This window comes from Brachyhypopomus gauderio, unplaced genomic scaffold, assembly GCF_052324685.1.
Source record: "Brachyhypopomus gauderio isolate BG-103 unplaced genomic scaffold, BGAUD_0.2 sc130, whole genome shotgun sequence".
Taxonomy (NCBI): Eukaryota; Metazoa; Chordata; class Actinopteri; order Gymnotiformes; family Hypopomidae; genus Brachyhypopomus; species Brachyhypopomus gauderio.
Genome location: NW_027506951.1, coordinates 243954 through 260597, shown reverse-complemented (window position 1 = coordinate 260597; position 16644 = coordinate 243954). Strand labels below are relative to the sequence as shown.

General features: G+C 42.9%; 1 protein-coding gene across 2 annotated transcripts; it reads right to left on the bottom strand.

The window, feature by feature from the left end:
- Window positions 1–1184: 1184 nt before the first annotated feature.
- Window positions 1185–14542, bottom strand: LOC143499018 (P2Y purinoceptor 1). 2 transcript variants are annotated; one of them, XR_013126042.1, is made up of 3 exons: window positions 11151–14542; window positions 1545–1696; window positions 1185–1413 (listed from the first exon to the last, which is right to left on the bottom strand). XR_013126042.1 is itself a non-coding variant. In XM_076993958.1 (1 exon), exon 1 carries the CDS (start codon window positions 14301–14303, stop codon window positions 13260–13262), a length of 1044 nt encoding a protein of 347 aa, XP_076850073.1. In that variant the 5' UTR covers window positions 14304–14542; the 3' UTR covers window positions 10789–13259. The 2 variants fall into 2 exon arrangements, 1 of the variants encoding a protein (XP_076850073.1); XM_076993958.1 differs by lacking the exons at window positions 1185–1413; window positions 1545–1696 and having other exon boundaries at window positions 10789–14542.
- Window positions 14543–16644: the final 2102 nt, after the last annotated feature.

Sequence of the window (16644 nt, the reverse complement as noted above, 5' to 3'; positions counted from 1 at the left end):
CAGATTCAAATTGTGCTAGCCATTGTGTACTTTCTGTCTCTAACCTGTGAAGTTCTGCAACTTCTTTCTCTTGTTCAGCCAACACTGTCAAAACTTCTTGGGATGCGGCAGCTTCAGTTGCAGCCTCCTTTCTTTTGACTGAGTCAATGCTAGAATGAGTGGGACTACATTTTGATTTATAAGACATTGGTCTTGATAAGGAACATGTTGAGCCTAGGACAGATCCAACATCGGGCCAGGGTTATTTTTCTTCTTCATCTGATGTATGGCTCTTAAGTTGGCCTTTTGCCCTTTGAATAATAAATTCTGAGAGTGCTATGCACGTGTCAACTCTGCGCCGCAGATCAGATTCTGGGGTTTGCACTTGATGTAACTCTTCAAAAATGTCCTTTACATTAGAAGAGGCGTCTTCCATGTTCTTAATCAACTCATTTAATTCGTCTTCAGAGGCTCTGTCCCTCAATACTTCCTTGCCTATTCTTGCCTTACATCTCCATTTCTCATAAATTATTCTGTACCGACGTTGAATGCCTTTTAGCCTTTCTTCTTGAAGTTCTCTTCCCTTTTCTGTCAAGGTTCGAGTTCTTTCACTTCTTCGCAGCCCTTGTACCCTTTCTGCAAGCTTTGAATCCATAATTTTAGGTTCTTTAACATTTTTATGGAAGGTCTCATTGCCTGGGTCGGACATCTTAGGATAAACTAAATGACTGAGATATATGTAATGTATGTTTAAAATTTAATTTCTATTAGGATTTGTGTAACTGTAAGTAGTTAAGAAAGTCGTTCAAAATTGTATCTATGCTTAAGCTTCATCTAGACTTATCAAACTTTTAAATCTTCTGTTGACTTCCAACTCAAACAAGGCAAAGAAACTGGAAAGCATAAACCTTACTGCAGGAAGAATACACATATACAGGCAGAAAATCACTTAGGTCTGTTTTAAGAAAGTTTTTACATCAGTATAATTACCCTTTAACTTTACTTAAATTGCCTTTTAATATTAAGACCGCCGCACCAGCACGTTACGTTCTTCCATAGTTGTATGGTAAGCACGGTATGCAAGGCTAAACTCGAGTTTTCAGTTGCAATTTTCCAAGTTAAACCGCTTCTCACACCACCTTAACTTGACGGTTGTGGTAGAGCCTCTCGTGAATAGCTTGAAAGCTTGCGTCTTCAAAACAGTCCGTTCGCCGTTGATTGCAATCACTATGACGACCATAAGCTATGTCCTTACTTCGTCGTGCTGTATCTTCGTCGCGGTATCGTCGTCTCTCCTACCTGTGTCGAGCAGTCGAGTTCTCACTGTAGCTCTCTTCACAACAACACGAACACAGGTCGATTCTCTGAAACAGGCGTTTATTTTTTGGGCATGTCTTGTCGCTGTGATACATGCCTCCGGTCACGCCGTGAGAACTACATGCCCAAAGAACACAGTACAAAATGCATCAATAAACCGTACAATACAGTTTGCAAACGAATACGACATAGCGCTTAGTATTAGCCTAATACAAACATGTATAGAATTAACATGAAATGGCAAATACCTCGTTGGCCGCTTGTCATGAAAAGAGGTTCTTAACTCTGAGAAAGATTCTCAAATGATTCTCGCATCTCTTAATAGTCTGTCTTGCTTTTCTGCCATCAAATTAAGGCCTTGTGATGAGCTGACGAAGCCCTTTGATAGACCGTTGCTAGGCTGCAGTTCAAGAGAACAAAAAATCATGAATTCTGAGTTCTGGTGAGCGCAGCAGCGTACTCTCACAAGATATAAGAAAATGTAACCTTCTGTATTTTAACCGTAACACACATTTTAAACTTGCATTACAGATTATTAATTTTATCACAAAAATTATGAACAAGAACAAGAAGCATTTGCATGACACTTACAGACAATTCCATTAAATGGCCTGGCTTGCCAGTGGATTTGCCGATGCCATGAATGGATGCGCCAATGCCGCCTGCAAACATGCCAATACTGCTAGCAGACGTGTCTATGCCTTGAAATAGAACTATAAATATGCACTTCTACTAGCTGGGATTTTTTGACTACGAGCTTTTGACTACGAGCCAAGTTCGTGGCCTGCCTGGATCAAACGTTTCGAGCGCTTCAGAATCGCATCGGGACTGAAAGATAAGGATAACGCTTTCCAGGTGAATTCTTTGATTTATACAATGGGCGAGAAAGCCGAGGACATTTTGAGTTCGTTCGCATTAGAGGCAGATAAAGAGAACGATTACGACGAAGTTATACAGGCTTTTAACGAACACTTTGTTGGCACCCACAACGTAATTTACGAACGAGCCAAATTTAATAAGAGATGCCAAGAAGTCGGCGAATCTGCTGAGAGCTTTATCACGTCAGTGCATAAGCTTGCCGAGCACTGCAATTTCGGTGTCCTGCGTGAGGAACTGATCCGAGACAGGATTGTGGTGGGCATACGCAATACAAAATTGTCGAAAAAAATGCAGCTAAATGCCAAGTTGGATTTAAAGATGGCAATAACGCAAGTGAGGCAGCATGAAGAGGTAAAAATGCAACAGGCAGTTCTACGGTCAACTGAGGCATCGGAGCAAGTGGATGCGATATCCAGGAGAAAGGTGAGCGGGAAAAAGTCAGTGCAGGGATTCAACCACTCTCTCCCGCAATACACAATCAAGCCGAAACAGTGTGAAAAATACGGCAAATCCCCAAAACATTCCTGGAAGGACTGCCCAGCAAAGGACGTCGAGTGCAGAAAATGTGCAAAGAAAGGGCACTTTGCTGCAGTGTGCAGAGCTGCGCAAAAATTAGATTCCATAGAGGAGGACATTTCAGCAGCTTACCTGGGAGCTATCAACCACCCACAGTTATCCGCATGGACTGAGACACTTGTTGTAAATGGCGGGCCTGTATGCTTTAAAGTGGACATGGGTGCTTCTGTGACTGCCATTCCCGAGACGGAATATGATGAACACAAACATGGCGCTTGCACAGCAGCAAGCAGGCCTCTCCTGGGGCCTTCAAGCCAGCCTCTGAATGTCACGGGGCAAGTGACTGTAGTCATCCAGAGGGGAGACAGAAAGATCGAGGAGGAGGTCTACATCGTAAAAGACCTCACCACATCTCTGCTGGGCCTCCCTGCCATCCTGAGACTGCACATGATCCCTCAGCTGAACAGCATAGATGACACCGAGGCATCCTTCCGCTCAACATACCCAGAGGTCTTCCAAGGGTTAGGGCAGCTCCAGGGCGAATACAAAATCAAACTTAAAGAAGGTGCCCTGCCCTACGCACTCTCAGCACCACGGAGAGTGGCCATTCCTCTCCGCGCCAAGGTGAAAGAGGAGCTAGACAGGATGGGAAAAGTTGGGGGTCATAGCCCGCGTGGAAGAACCCACAGAGTGGTGCGCAGGCATAGTGCCAATCGTGAAGCCCTCAGGAAAAATACGAATATGCGTAGATCTGACTCACCTGAATGAAAATGTCATCAGAGAGAGACACATCCTGCCTGCGGTGGACAAAACACTGGCCAAACTCGAAGGAGCCAGGTTCTTCACCAAGTTGGATGCGACATCAGGCTTCTGGCAGGTGCCACTACACAAGGAGTCGATGCTGCTGACAACATTCATCACACCAGAGGGCCGGTACTATTTTAAAAGACTGCCCTTTGGCATATCGTCTGCCCCTGAACATTTCCAAAAGAGGATCTCCCAGCTTATCGAGGGCATAGACGGAGTCCTTTGCCACGCAGACGATGTCCTCATCATAGGACAGGACCGGGCAGAGCATGACAGCAGACTTCATAGAGTGCTACAGAAGTTCAGAGAGGCTGGCCTCACCCTCAATGAAAAATGCCAGTTCGGTCTGACTGAGATCCGGTTCCTGGGTCACGTCATCAACGCTCAGGGCATCAGAGCAGACCCAGATAAAATCAAGGCGATCCTTGAAATGCCTGAACCGAAGGATGTGGCGGATGTTCGGCGCTTCATGGGCGTGAATTTCATTTTCATCGCACCTCCCTAACCTCACCAAGCCCATCCGCAACCTGCTGAAGGCAGAGAACAGCTGGACATGGGGGCCACCCCAGCAGAAAGCGTTCAGAGAGGTAAAGACAGAACTGGGGTCAGAGACGGTGTTAGCCCAATACAGTCCAAACCATGAAACCATGGTGTCTGCAGATGCCTCCTCGTATGGGCTAGGGGGGGTTCTGACACAAAAACAGCCAGGAGGTGAGTGGAGACCTGTTGTTTTCATTTCACGAAGCCTCACCAAAGCCGAATCAAGATATGCCCAAATTGAAAAGGAGGCATTGGCGTTGACCTGGGCATGTGAGCGCCTGCAAGGATACCTAAGTGGTCTGGACTTCACCATTAGAACTGACCATAAGCCACTTCTCACACTTCTGAAGTCCAGAGCATTGGACGACCTGCCGCCAAGGATCATCAGGTTCAGACTCAGACTGCTCAGATTCAACTTCAACATCATCCATGTTCCAGGAAAAAACCTGATAACTGCTGACGCACTGTCGAGGGCGCCTCTTCCAGCCACAGGCACAGAAGTGGAGCACAACCTGGAAAAAGAATGCCAAGCTAACCTGAATAGTGTGGTGGAAAGCCTACCAGCCACACCTACAAAACTGGACCAGATAAAAAGCACCCAACACTCGGACGATGCCTGCAAACGCCTCAGCCGGTACATTGCAAATGGCTGGCCTGAACATAGACGAGACGTACATGAACTGCTGCTACCTTACTGGCCATACAGGTCGTGTCTGCATGTAGGGGGAGGACTGCTTATGAAAGGTGAGAGACTGATAATTCCAGAACACATGAGAGCTGACATCCTTCAGAGACTGCACCAGGGGCATCAAGGCATCAACAAATGTCTAGCTAGGGCCAGAGAATCAGTCTGGTGGCCTGGCATCGCGTCTGCTGTGAAGCAGAGGGTGGAAAGGTGTGAAACGTGCACGTGAAGCTCAGGCACCGGTGGAGCCCTTACTCACTACTGAGCTCCCGAGTAGACCCTGGCAGAGAGTTGCAGCAGATCTATTCCAATGGCAGAATAGGACCTATTTAGTTCTGATCAACTACTTCTCCCGCTATATCGAAGTTTGCACGCTGCCCAGCACCTCAGCAAAACAGATTATAGCAAGATTCAAGGCGGTGTTTGCCAGACAGGGCTGCCCTGAAGTGTTAGTCACAGACAATGGTCCCCAGTTCTCGTGCAATGAATTCTCCCAGTTCGCACAGGACTATGACTTTAGCCATGTGACAAGCAGTCCCCGTTATCCTTGTAGCAACGGGGAGGCAGAACGGGCCGTGAGAACGGACAAGTCTCTCCTGGAGAAAGAAGGCGACTTTCACAAGGTGCTCCTGGTCTACAGGGCCACTCCACTGGCCCAGGGATTTTCCCCATCCCAGCTACTGATGGGCAGAAGGATCAGAACGTCGGTTCCGGTGTCTCCAACACAGCTACAGCCAGAGTGGCCAGATCTACTTATTCAGGTTGCTTCCGGTTTAGGGTACGCAGTGCGCGCTTGTGTTTGCCGCTCCTCTACCGGCGTTTGTTCGTTTGCTATTTTTTTTTGTTCGTTCTGTTTACTGCATATGTTACCAACTGGATATAGCGGGCTCTGTTGATGTTAATCTCCGCTGTGTGGCTCAACTCATTTTCCACCTAAACACAAGCTCTGTGTTTACCTGCGGGCTCTGTCAGCGCCGGCCAGTTCCTCGCGACTTAACTGGGTGAGTGAGTTTCCTCTCTCTCGGTCGGTTGTCGACTATCAGACTGCAATCGGTAAAGTCCATTGCCGCTTGTCAGTCTGTGGTTCTGGTCGGTGCATCGGGCTAATGCGGTGCATTGGGCTAATGCGGTGTAGCATTGGCTTATTGGCTAATGCCATAGTGGTTGCTATGTTGGTCACCGGTATTATCGAGTCCTTACAGCGAGTTTATTCTCGGGTAGAACTTTATAACCTGCGCTCTCCATCTCGGCTTGACTCCACCATCTACAGCAAATGTTTCTCTGCTGGTATCGCTCGACGACCCCGGTATATCCATCGTGGTCCCAGACATCACCACTATTACCAACAATCATCTGCATCCAGTATTCCGGTTATCTTCAGTTCGGTCCGGCGTCCCAAAATCGGTTCACCAGGGTCCCATTACGGCGTTGATCTCGGCGCTCTAAAAGAAATCACCCGGTCCAAGACTCTGGTTACTGCTGTCCACCGTTCATCTGTTCAACCTCGTTCCCTAAACCTGGCTCTGTTCAACTGTCGTTCCATGACTGATAAAGCTGCATTTATTAATGATCTGATCGAACAACATCAACTGGACATTTTTCTTTTAACTGAAACCTGGCAAACACCTGATGATTACTACCAGCTAAATGCAGCTACTCCACCTGGCTTCAAAAATCTCTCTGCCCCCAGACAGGGTGGTCGTGGTGGAGGTTTAGCTATTTTATTCAACAGCAAAATTAACATTAGTGTGTGTGCATTGCAGGAAACAGTTCATTTTGAGTGCATGGCTCTCAAAATATCTGGACACAGCTCTTCTACACTATTACTTGTCTACCGTCCTCCCAACAGCTCACTCTCGGAGTTCATTCTAGAATTTGGCGAAGTACTAACTGTTGTTAGCTCTCTTTCAAGTTCATTGGTTGTCCTCGGAGACTTTAACATACACATTGACTCAGTTTCTTCCAGCTCCACAGATTTTTTATCATTACTGGACAGTTTTGAGTTACAACAGCATGTCAACTTCCCAACACATAAGCATGGACATACTTTAGACTTAATCTGTTCCTCACCTGGAACTATCACAAATGTATCTGGTCATGACATTGCTATATCGGATCACCTGCTCATTACATCACGTATTACACTACACACTGAACTCCACTCCACTAAATCATCTGTCACTTACCGTAGTCTTTCATCCATTGTTTCAACTACATTTTTCTCTGCCCTGGAATCCACTAAATTTCCCCTCATCACTTCTATTCACAATATTGACGATGCTGTCGCTGTATACAACCAGTCCCTTACTGATACTCTCAATACTCTAGCACCAGTTAAAACACGACTTGTGCCCTCCTCTCACTCATCACCCTGGTTTACTGCTGAACTTCGTGCCCAGAAAACCACTGGTAGGCGCCTTGAGCGTCTATATAGGAAAACTCATCTATCTGTTCACTACCAGGCATATATGGATCACTTGGCCAAATATAAGGATGCTTTAAATAAAGCCCGTACACTTCACTACACATCAGCAATAAACAGCGCTGGCTCTGACCCCAAGCGACTTTTCAAGATTGTTAACAACCTTCTGCGTCCTTCATCATTGTCCCCTTCCCCCACAACTGATCGGTGCAATGAATTTCTTAATTTCTTTAATCAGAAAGTGTCCCTTATTTATCAGGATTTGTTGAAGCACCAGTCACACAATTCCTCTCTCTCCTCTTCCTCCTTGACTACTACCCTGCCCCCTCCTCAGTCTCTCTCCTCCTTTTCAATAGTTAACTCTGATCTTATAGCCAGACATCTCACCAGCGCAAAGTCAACTACCTCAATCCTGGATCCTGTTCCTACATTTCTGCTCAAACAGGGCGTCTCTTCACTTGCTTCCTCTATCTGTCACATAGTTAATCTCTCTCTCACCTCTGGACACATTCCTGTAGAGTTAAAAACATCTGCCATAACCCCAGTTATCAAAAAACAGAATTTGGACACTACAATTTTAAGCAATTATAGACCGATATCAAACCTCCCATTTCTATCAAAAATACTAGAACGTGTTGTTGCCTCCCAGTTACTCCAGTTCATGTCTTCTAATGATCTCTTCGAGATCTTTCAGTCTGGTTTCCGTGCTCAGCATAGCACAGAGACATCACTCATTTACGTACTTAATTATCTTCTTCTTTCTTCTGACAAAGGCTACGCATCCATTATTCTACTCCTTGATCTTACTGCTGCCTTTGACACTGTTAATCATACAACTCTCCTCTCACGGCTTGGTGATTTAGGTCTCTCTGGTACAGTCATCTCCTGGTTCACTTCCTATTTATCAAACAGATGTCAATTCGTTCGACTGGGTAACTGCAAATCAGACCTATCCCCTCTTTCTCACGGTGTCCCCCAGGGCTCTGTACTTGGTCCACTGCTATTTACCATCTATATTCTGCCTCTTGGTAACTTGATACGCCAATATGGGTTAAACTTTCACTTCTACGCTGATGACACCCAGCTTTATATTAGTTTTAAACCATCTGGCCCCTTCCCACCTCCATCCATTACCAAGTGTATCAGAGAACTCAACCTATGGTTGCGCTCCAACTTCCTCCAATTAAATGCTCATAAAACCGAGTATCTTGTCATCGGTACTAAATCTGTGGTCCAGTCCCTTGCCAATACATCCCTCTCTGTTGATGATACTCAAATTGACTCATCACCTACAGCCCGTAACCTCGGAGTCTTGTTTGATCCATTTCTGTCGTTTGAACCACATATACGCTCACTTAGTAAATCTGCCTTTTTACAACTTCGCAATATCTCCCGCCTCTGCCCACATCTTTCTCCAAAATCTGCTGAGATCCTGGTACATGCACTCATTACCTCAAAGTTAGATTACTGTAACTCTCTCCTCTATGGGCTTCCCTCTAAATCCCTTCGACCCCTTCAGTCTGTTCAGAATGCTGCTGCTCGTGTTTTATCTCAAACCAGAAAATATGAGCATATAACACCAGTATTAGAACGTCTCCACTGGCTCCCTGTACACCTGCGTATCCAGTATAAACTCCTAGTGCTTACATTTAAAACACTCGCTGGTGCGGCGCCCTTATATCTGGCCAACCTCCTCCACCATTATGTCCCACCACGTAGACTGCGTTCCTCTGACACCGGTCTCCTTGTTGTTCCTAGGTATAAGTTAAGCACTATGGGGGGTCGATCATTCAGTGTGGCTGCCCCAACACTTTGGAACTCTCTCCCGCCATCACTCCGTCTCTCTTCATCTCTCAATTCATTCAAAACACAGCTAAAAACTCACCTGTTTTCTCAATATTTTCACCTAAACTCTTCATCCTAGCCCGGCTTCAATTTATTTAATCTGTTGTATTGGTGTTGCTTGTTTTGTATTATTTTTTATTTATTTATTTATTTTTTATTTTTTTTGTATTGTTTGTTAGTTTGCGTATTTTGGTTTTTGCATCTGGAAAGCGTCCTTGAGCATCTTGAAAGGCGCTATACAAATGGAACTTATTATTATTATTATTATTATCTACAAACATTCAGAACGAAAGACGCCGCGCTGAAGCTGCAACAGCAACAGGCATACAACCGGAGACATCGCACCCACACCCTGCCACCTCTTCAGGCGGGACAGCAAGTGTGGGTCAGACCTACAAACACCAGAGGGACAGTCGTGGGGCCGGCGCACACACCTCACTCATATGAGGTGGAAACAGTAGAGGGAGTACGGCTGCGACGCAACCGCTCTCACCTCAGGGAAGTACCAGTACCTCCAGAATCAGGCGAGACTGTAACAACTAGGTCAGGGCGACTATCTAGGCCCCCTGAAAGACTGGACCTTTGACCGAAGGACACAGAAAATTATGTTATGTTTCTGTTCTGTTTAGTAGACATACAATATTCAGAATAGTCAATACCATAATGCAATGCAATGGCTATAGTACAGTATTATGTCTTTATTAAGTTATATGATTTAATGCTGGAACTTCACAATTTAAAGGGTGGAATGAGTAAAAGTGAATTCCTAAGTTTGCAGAGTAAATGAAAATAAGGGAATAGCCATGTGTGTAAAGATAGGTGTTATGTTAGGTGTTATGTGTGTAAAGATAGGTGTTATGTTAATGGTTTGCCTAAAACAGTTAAAACTGCCAGCTAAAAGGGGGAGATGTAATGGTTAGAGATGACCATTAGGGGCGCTGGGAATGAGGGGGCAGAGAGAGGAGAATAAAACGGATGAGTTATATCCTGATGGTTGGTCCTGAAACGTTATTATACATATGCGTAAGGAACAACACAGTGACGACATGTGCTATAAAAAGTGCTATATAAATAAATTTGACTTTTAGTTTGACTTTGACATTTCTATTCAGATACATTCTTTTGGAATAGTGAGTGAAGAAATTGAAAACCAATCTTAAAGGTTCATTATGTACTAATGCACTTCCCATTGCCTTAATGGAGATGCACTCAGTTCTCATGACAGCAGGCCTCTAGCCCATTTGACTACAAGTGCTTTTTCCTTACCACCAAAAACTGAACGCATAAGAACATTCCCAGGTCAAGAGTATGCCCCCAATGGACACTCCCTCATCTACATCACAGAGTCTGGTTGGTGACTGGGTAATTTCAAATATATTCACTCACAGGAAGAGTCAGGCAGTGCTAACAGCCCACTCTGCAGTCCCAACTGTGCCAGTCAAGACAAGACGATGCATTACCCTCAATGCAATCAAGCCTCCACAGGGAGTAAGTGAAGACTTAGTAGGAATATATGCCTGTGAGTGAAGTTACAGTAATAGATGTTATGGTAAACTTTTCACATGGTAATCCCATCCTCTCGGGTGCTGTAAACAAAAAGGCCAACATTGAAAGAAAGGAAAGAAAAATATATTTTTAAAACCTTTTCTTATACTCATTAACAACTAATCAGCGTTTATTGAGACAATATTCAGTGCTTAATATCAGTCATTCTGATGGTAGCATGCCAATGTAAGCCTGAAGACCTCTATTTAGCATATTGTGATGATGTGTACATGATGAGACACAGACGAATGCAGACTGTATCAGAAACAGATTTATTAACAGGAGCATTATGAATACTGGGTGAGTTTAGAATCAAAGAGCTAGTCCGAGTCCAGTCCGAGTCCAGGTAAGAGACCATAAGCCAGGCTAAGATACATACAGGGATAAATCCAAAGGGAACGTGTGAAATAGACCGGGTCGAACCATTGAACAATCAAAAGAAACACTCGGTAGGCTAGTCATAAACATTAAGTGCATGTGAGTTAATGAGTGTCACGTGTAATCATACTGTGAAGATGAGGAACATAGTGGACGTCGCCCAGAATTCTCTGACGGGGCTGCATGACACATATTATCATTTAGTTTAGAAAACATTTTACTCTTTTTTGTACTCACCAAGGAGTGAATGAGTAAGAGTCCGAGAGAGGCAATGAGTAAGTTTCATTTCACAGAAATGGGTTGTTTCACATGTGTAGTTTTGTAGCCTCCTGATTTTGCAGGTCTCTACCTAGAAACAGCTGCAGTTTACTGAAACTTTTGAGCTCCTTCTCAGGGCCCAGGAAGGGAGTGTCACAGGAAACAAATACCTCTCTCTGTAACCTCAACTTAAGTCTCTTTCGTATCACACTTTGGTTTTTGTAGGCTGTCGGTTTTATACTTTGCAAAAGTAATTTTAATAGGTCTGATGATGATTATGGAGTGAAACAGGTGTTGATACTCTATGAATGTGAGCAAAGCCAGGCTGTAAGTAAACCAGCTGTACTACTCTACTACTACTATTCTACTTCTCAACTACTCTACTACTCTATTACTACTTGCATCTCATTTTATCCACTAAAGAAGAACAATTTCATCTGTATTCTTGTTGCAAAACACTTAACCAGTGTTTCTGTTTGTATGTTTAATACTGTGTAGTAAAATTCACAATAAAATAAAATGATAAAAATTACATATTTGTATGAATAGGAGTAGGCCTACTGGATGAATAAAAAAGAATTGTGTTTGCAGTTTTAGCTTTAGGAAGATGGGGAGAATTCCAGCACTCTAAAAAAATCACTAGGCCTAACCCATATCCTGTTCATATCTTATCCTTCATTTCATAAAACTCCAATAAAGCTATTTTCAAATAGCTAAACAAGGAAGCAAACAAGCAATCAAGTAACACCTCAATCAGGAATTAATAATGCAATGCCACTGCCCACCCACTTTATAAAAAAGGTATTCAAGCTGTCAGAGGCATTGCTAAGTCTTTGTTTCAGTAATGGCCTGCAAGTTGCTATAATTCCTGATTAGAGCTTTTACAGAACAATACATATTGTCATGGGCTTCAAATCCAACAACTGAAAATAGTGCTATGTAAAAACAAGCAGGTAAGCCATTCAGGTTAGTCATTCAAGGTATAGACGATCATTGCATATATGTTCAGCAATACTAGTACAAACATCAGTAAAACATATGAACAGACAACACTCCCTTTGTCATTACCTAAAACATGATATCAACCATTATACAACAAACACAACAAAACTTTCACAATTTCCTTTCCTCACAATTTTGTGTCATGTACATGAATCCCAGATTCAGAAATAGTTACATAGTTTTGAAGCATATTCATGAGGAAATGTGAAAGTATTGGCTTTGAAGTTGTTGGGGTAAATATTTACGGATTCCTCAATTGACCGTTCTGCTTGAGTGCAACTCCATGTAAATTGTGGAATGGCTGGATGCACAAAGCAAGTATGTTCCTGGAATTGGAACATTTGCAATTCAGTGATTCATAATTGAATTTAAAAGAACGGTTTCTGGTCAAGAATTCTTCTAATTAAAAACAGACGGGAAACAGACAGGCATTACTGCACTTGTAATGAACATTAATGATTATGTAACATCCCGTCTGAACATCATGTGGACTCAAAATCAGCCCTACAGCAAAAATTCCCAGGGTAATACTTGTCAATTTTGGCATAATGAGTTAAGGTTTATGTGTGTAAGAAAACATAAAAGAATATTTGTAATTACAGAGCTATACTTGATTTACTTTACTTACAAGCAACTTGATTTATGCAGTCATAACCAAATAACATAGTTAACTAAAAATGGAACTAAGTTTTAACTCATAAGTGATTTGCCACAGTTTATAATAGAATAGAATAGAAAGCCTTTGTTGTCATTATACACAGCATACACAGTATACATAGTATAGCCTACTGTGTGCCTGTGTTTTAGTAACGTACAACGTAAAGTACAACTTATTCATTTTCTTACCAGTTAGGCAATTCACTACAGTACATAACTACTCATTTGTAGAAAAAGTTTAGTTTAATTAAGGACTTTGGGTTTAAACATTCACTCATAATGTCTTTTAATTTGGTATTATGTGTCTATAACAAATGAGTACACGACGATGGTATTTGTAAGATTTTTGTAGGCAGACCCGGTCGCGTTTTGTTTAAACTTGCTAATGCATGCACATGCACGCGAAGCCCTTGAAATCCTTCAATGACATCAGTGCTGCTCCTCCACAGTGCTTCGTACTTCCAGTCGAGTATCAGACTCCAACTCCTGTGGTTTACGGTAGATTACAACCCCTATAGTTTGCAAGATGGATGTCCTGGCTTGTTTGCTCATGTTGTGAAAGCGCATTAGAAACTCGTCGTTTCCAACAAGATATATCAAAGGATTAATTGCACTGTTCATACAGACAAGGCCTCTACTCACTTGATGAGCAACGTAGATGTTGTCAAAGCTCTGGTGACATGTCCCCTGCATCTTTAGAATCCTTGTCTTTAAATTTAAATTTCTAAAAACGTGGTAAGGGATAAAACAAATCGAAAACAAAATAGTCAGCATAATTACCAGTTTTAAGCAGCGTTGCTTCAACAGAGTGTTGACATTAGCCTTGGTAGCGAGGACAAAGACTATGTGGCCATAACACAGCAAAATTATGAGGAGGGGGACAACAAATCCTGTGAAGGTCCACCCTAAACTATATGTCAGGTAATCGGTTATCCACTGGTCTGATGTAGTATCATAACACGAGTCCGATGAATTTTGCATCGACTTGTCAAAGAACATGTCCGGCAGAATCTGTATAAAGACCAAAATCCACACAAGAGAGCTTATGATCACAGACATCCTGGTATTTATTTTTCCCATCACTTTCATAGTGTGGACGATACCTAGGTATCTGTATATGCTTATGCATGTAAGAAAACCGATGCTGCCATAAAGATTCAGATTGAAGCAGAATCGTGTTATTTTGCAAAACGTTTGTCCAAAAATCCACGTGCTGTTTGCGGCGTAATATGTGACCAGAAACGGCAACGTGAAAACATACAACAGGTCTGCAATGCCGAGGTTTAAAATAAACACGTTAATATTTCCAAGTTTCTTCCAGCCACTGTAGACCGATTTCAGTCCAAGCACGTTCGCTGCAAATCCGATTACGAATACAAGTACGTAGACTGTTGGCAAAAACGTATGTGTAAAAGGTAAATCAATTTGTTGGCAGTCGGAGTAATTTCTTGAAGCTTCACTTTCCTCTTCCATTCTTTCAATTTCACTTTGCAATCTTGAGTCTTCTGGCGTCTAGCGATACAGAACTTTTTTATGAAGGGATTACGGGATTGCCAAGAAATTCGCTCGCTTATTGAACACCCTTTTCCCGGATACCTCACGAAAATTAATCAGATAATGTATTGATGCAGCAACCGAATACTGGTCGTGTACAGCCCGTAACACATGCAAAATCAGCCACCTATCTAACCATCAACCCACCCCCCAACACACACGCGCGCGCACACACACGAAGAAATAAATAAAGAAGGGGCATATAGTAGAAAACATATATCCCAATGAAATATCTGAAGGTAAATTACTTAGAAATAAAGATTTAAAGGCACCAAGAGAGGTGAAAAAAGAAAAAAGGACAAACACCACAACGAAAAGTAGTGTAACACACACATTTCCTGCTTCAAACTGAAAATGTAGTCCAGAAACGTTTTCTTGTATTTAGTATAAATTACGTGTCTGGAAGAAGGACAGACATTGTCTGCAGTGTGTAAGAAAGTGTTTTCTGTTGCCCTATTGGTTGGTGTGTGTAGGTCTAAGGTGTGAACTAAGGTATGAACACACTGAGTTATGAACACACTATGTGTGAACCTTGTATTTTTGGGACCCTCAAGGCTTACAAAAGCAAGATCTTAATATGTTTAAATCTGAAAGAATTTCATAATTCACATTTGGAGGTCAATTACATCTGAATTCTTTGTTAAAAAACTTTATACTGTACTGTCATTATAGAGTTAACAGATGAATATCACGTAATTATTCTTGCAGAGAAAGTTCATATGCTTCATTTTTGTCTTTTTTATATTAAGGGCGTACTCACACTAGGCACGGTTTGCTCGTTCCGTGCTGGGGCCCGGTTATCCCCCCTCCCCACTCCCCCTCTGGCCTGCACTCACACTGCCTTCATCAAGCCGGCCCGAGCACGCTACGTCATCACAACGCCGCTTTATTTGGAATAAAAGCGCGCTCGCACAACACTATGGAGTTCACGATTCTCTTTTTATTGTATTTTTGGAGTCGTTTTGGGAGTGCAGAAACACGGTGCAAGCACAGATTTATCGATAATTTAACACAACGATTGTCTGCTAATCGCTTTGCCGCTATGACTGTTTAACGTGAGCGTCGCATCACTGATGTCATGTTTGAGTTCCAGCGAAATGAACCAATCACACGAGGCACCAAGCGGGCCCGGGCACGGATAGCGCTCACACTAGAAGCGAACCGTGCCCGAGTCCACATGAATCGTGCCCTGGCCCACCTCTTCAAGCGGGCCCGAGCACGGTTAACTGATCCGGGCCCGGTTGGAGCGCTCACACTAGCCAAACGAACCGTGCTTCGGCAGGCAACCGTGCCCGGATCACAGAGCCTAGTGTGAGTACGCCCTAATTATGTTTTTACATGAAATTATTTGTGTTCTAAGGGCATCAAAACCCTGTTCACCTCCAAAGTATATTTTATTATGAAGAATATCCAATAAATTGCTTCAATGGAATAGAAAATCATTAATAAAGCTCCACTCTAATAATGCGCTGATACATTTATTAAACATGATAGTTAGTTCAGGGTACCCGCGGGTCCTTAAAAAGTCTTAAAATGTCTTAAATTTAGTTTTCCATATTCAAGGCCTAAAAATGTCTTAAAATGTCTGGAATTTTATGAGGGGAGGCATTAAATTATTATAAGTGTGTTCATTTTATAAGTTGTTCATTTGTTCTGGCGCGATGTGAACTTTGCCGAATCTAGCGCTAGGACCATGCAGAAAATTACCGCTCCAGGGTCCTAGTGCTAGATTTCTAGCGTTGGAGTATACGGCCTCAACAACGTCAACAATTTTTGTTCGCCAACACCCCCCCCCCCCCCCGTCAACAATTCTCGTTCGCGCCCCCCCCCCCCCCCCCCCCTCCCCCGTCAACGATGTGGAACACACCCGCATCCCCAGTAATAGTATTATTTTTTCTTGTGAGAGGTATTAAAAAGGTCTTAAAAGTCATTGAATTTGAGATTTAAAAATGTGCAGATACCCTGTAGTTTTTACATGAAATAATTTGATAAAAATTAGACTGAAAATTATTGTACCCCTGTAAATGACTCACATATACTGGATTCTTCTCTAAAGAGCAACATACACAACATTTACAACTTTTGCGCACACACACACACACACACATATATATATATATATATTACTACAATTTATTGCTTACATTTTTGACTGCAATGGGATACTGATACTTGTACAAATGAAAACCAATACTGACATTATCTTGCTAATGCATCTGACGTTATAGAATAACAGAAGAGGCAGAGATGAGGAACACAG

Bases quoted from the DNA above. Each gene is read 5' to 3' on its own strand.
- LOC143499018 (XM_076993958.1), bottom strand. From the start codon at position 14,303: ATGGAAGAGGAAAGTGAAGCTTCAAGAAATTACTCCGACTGCCAACAA.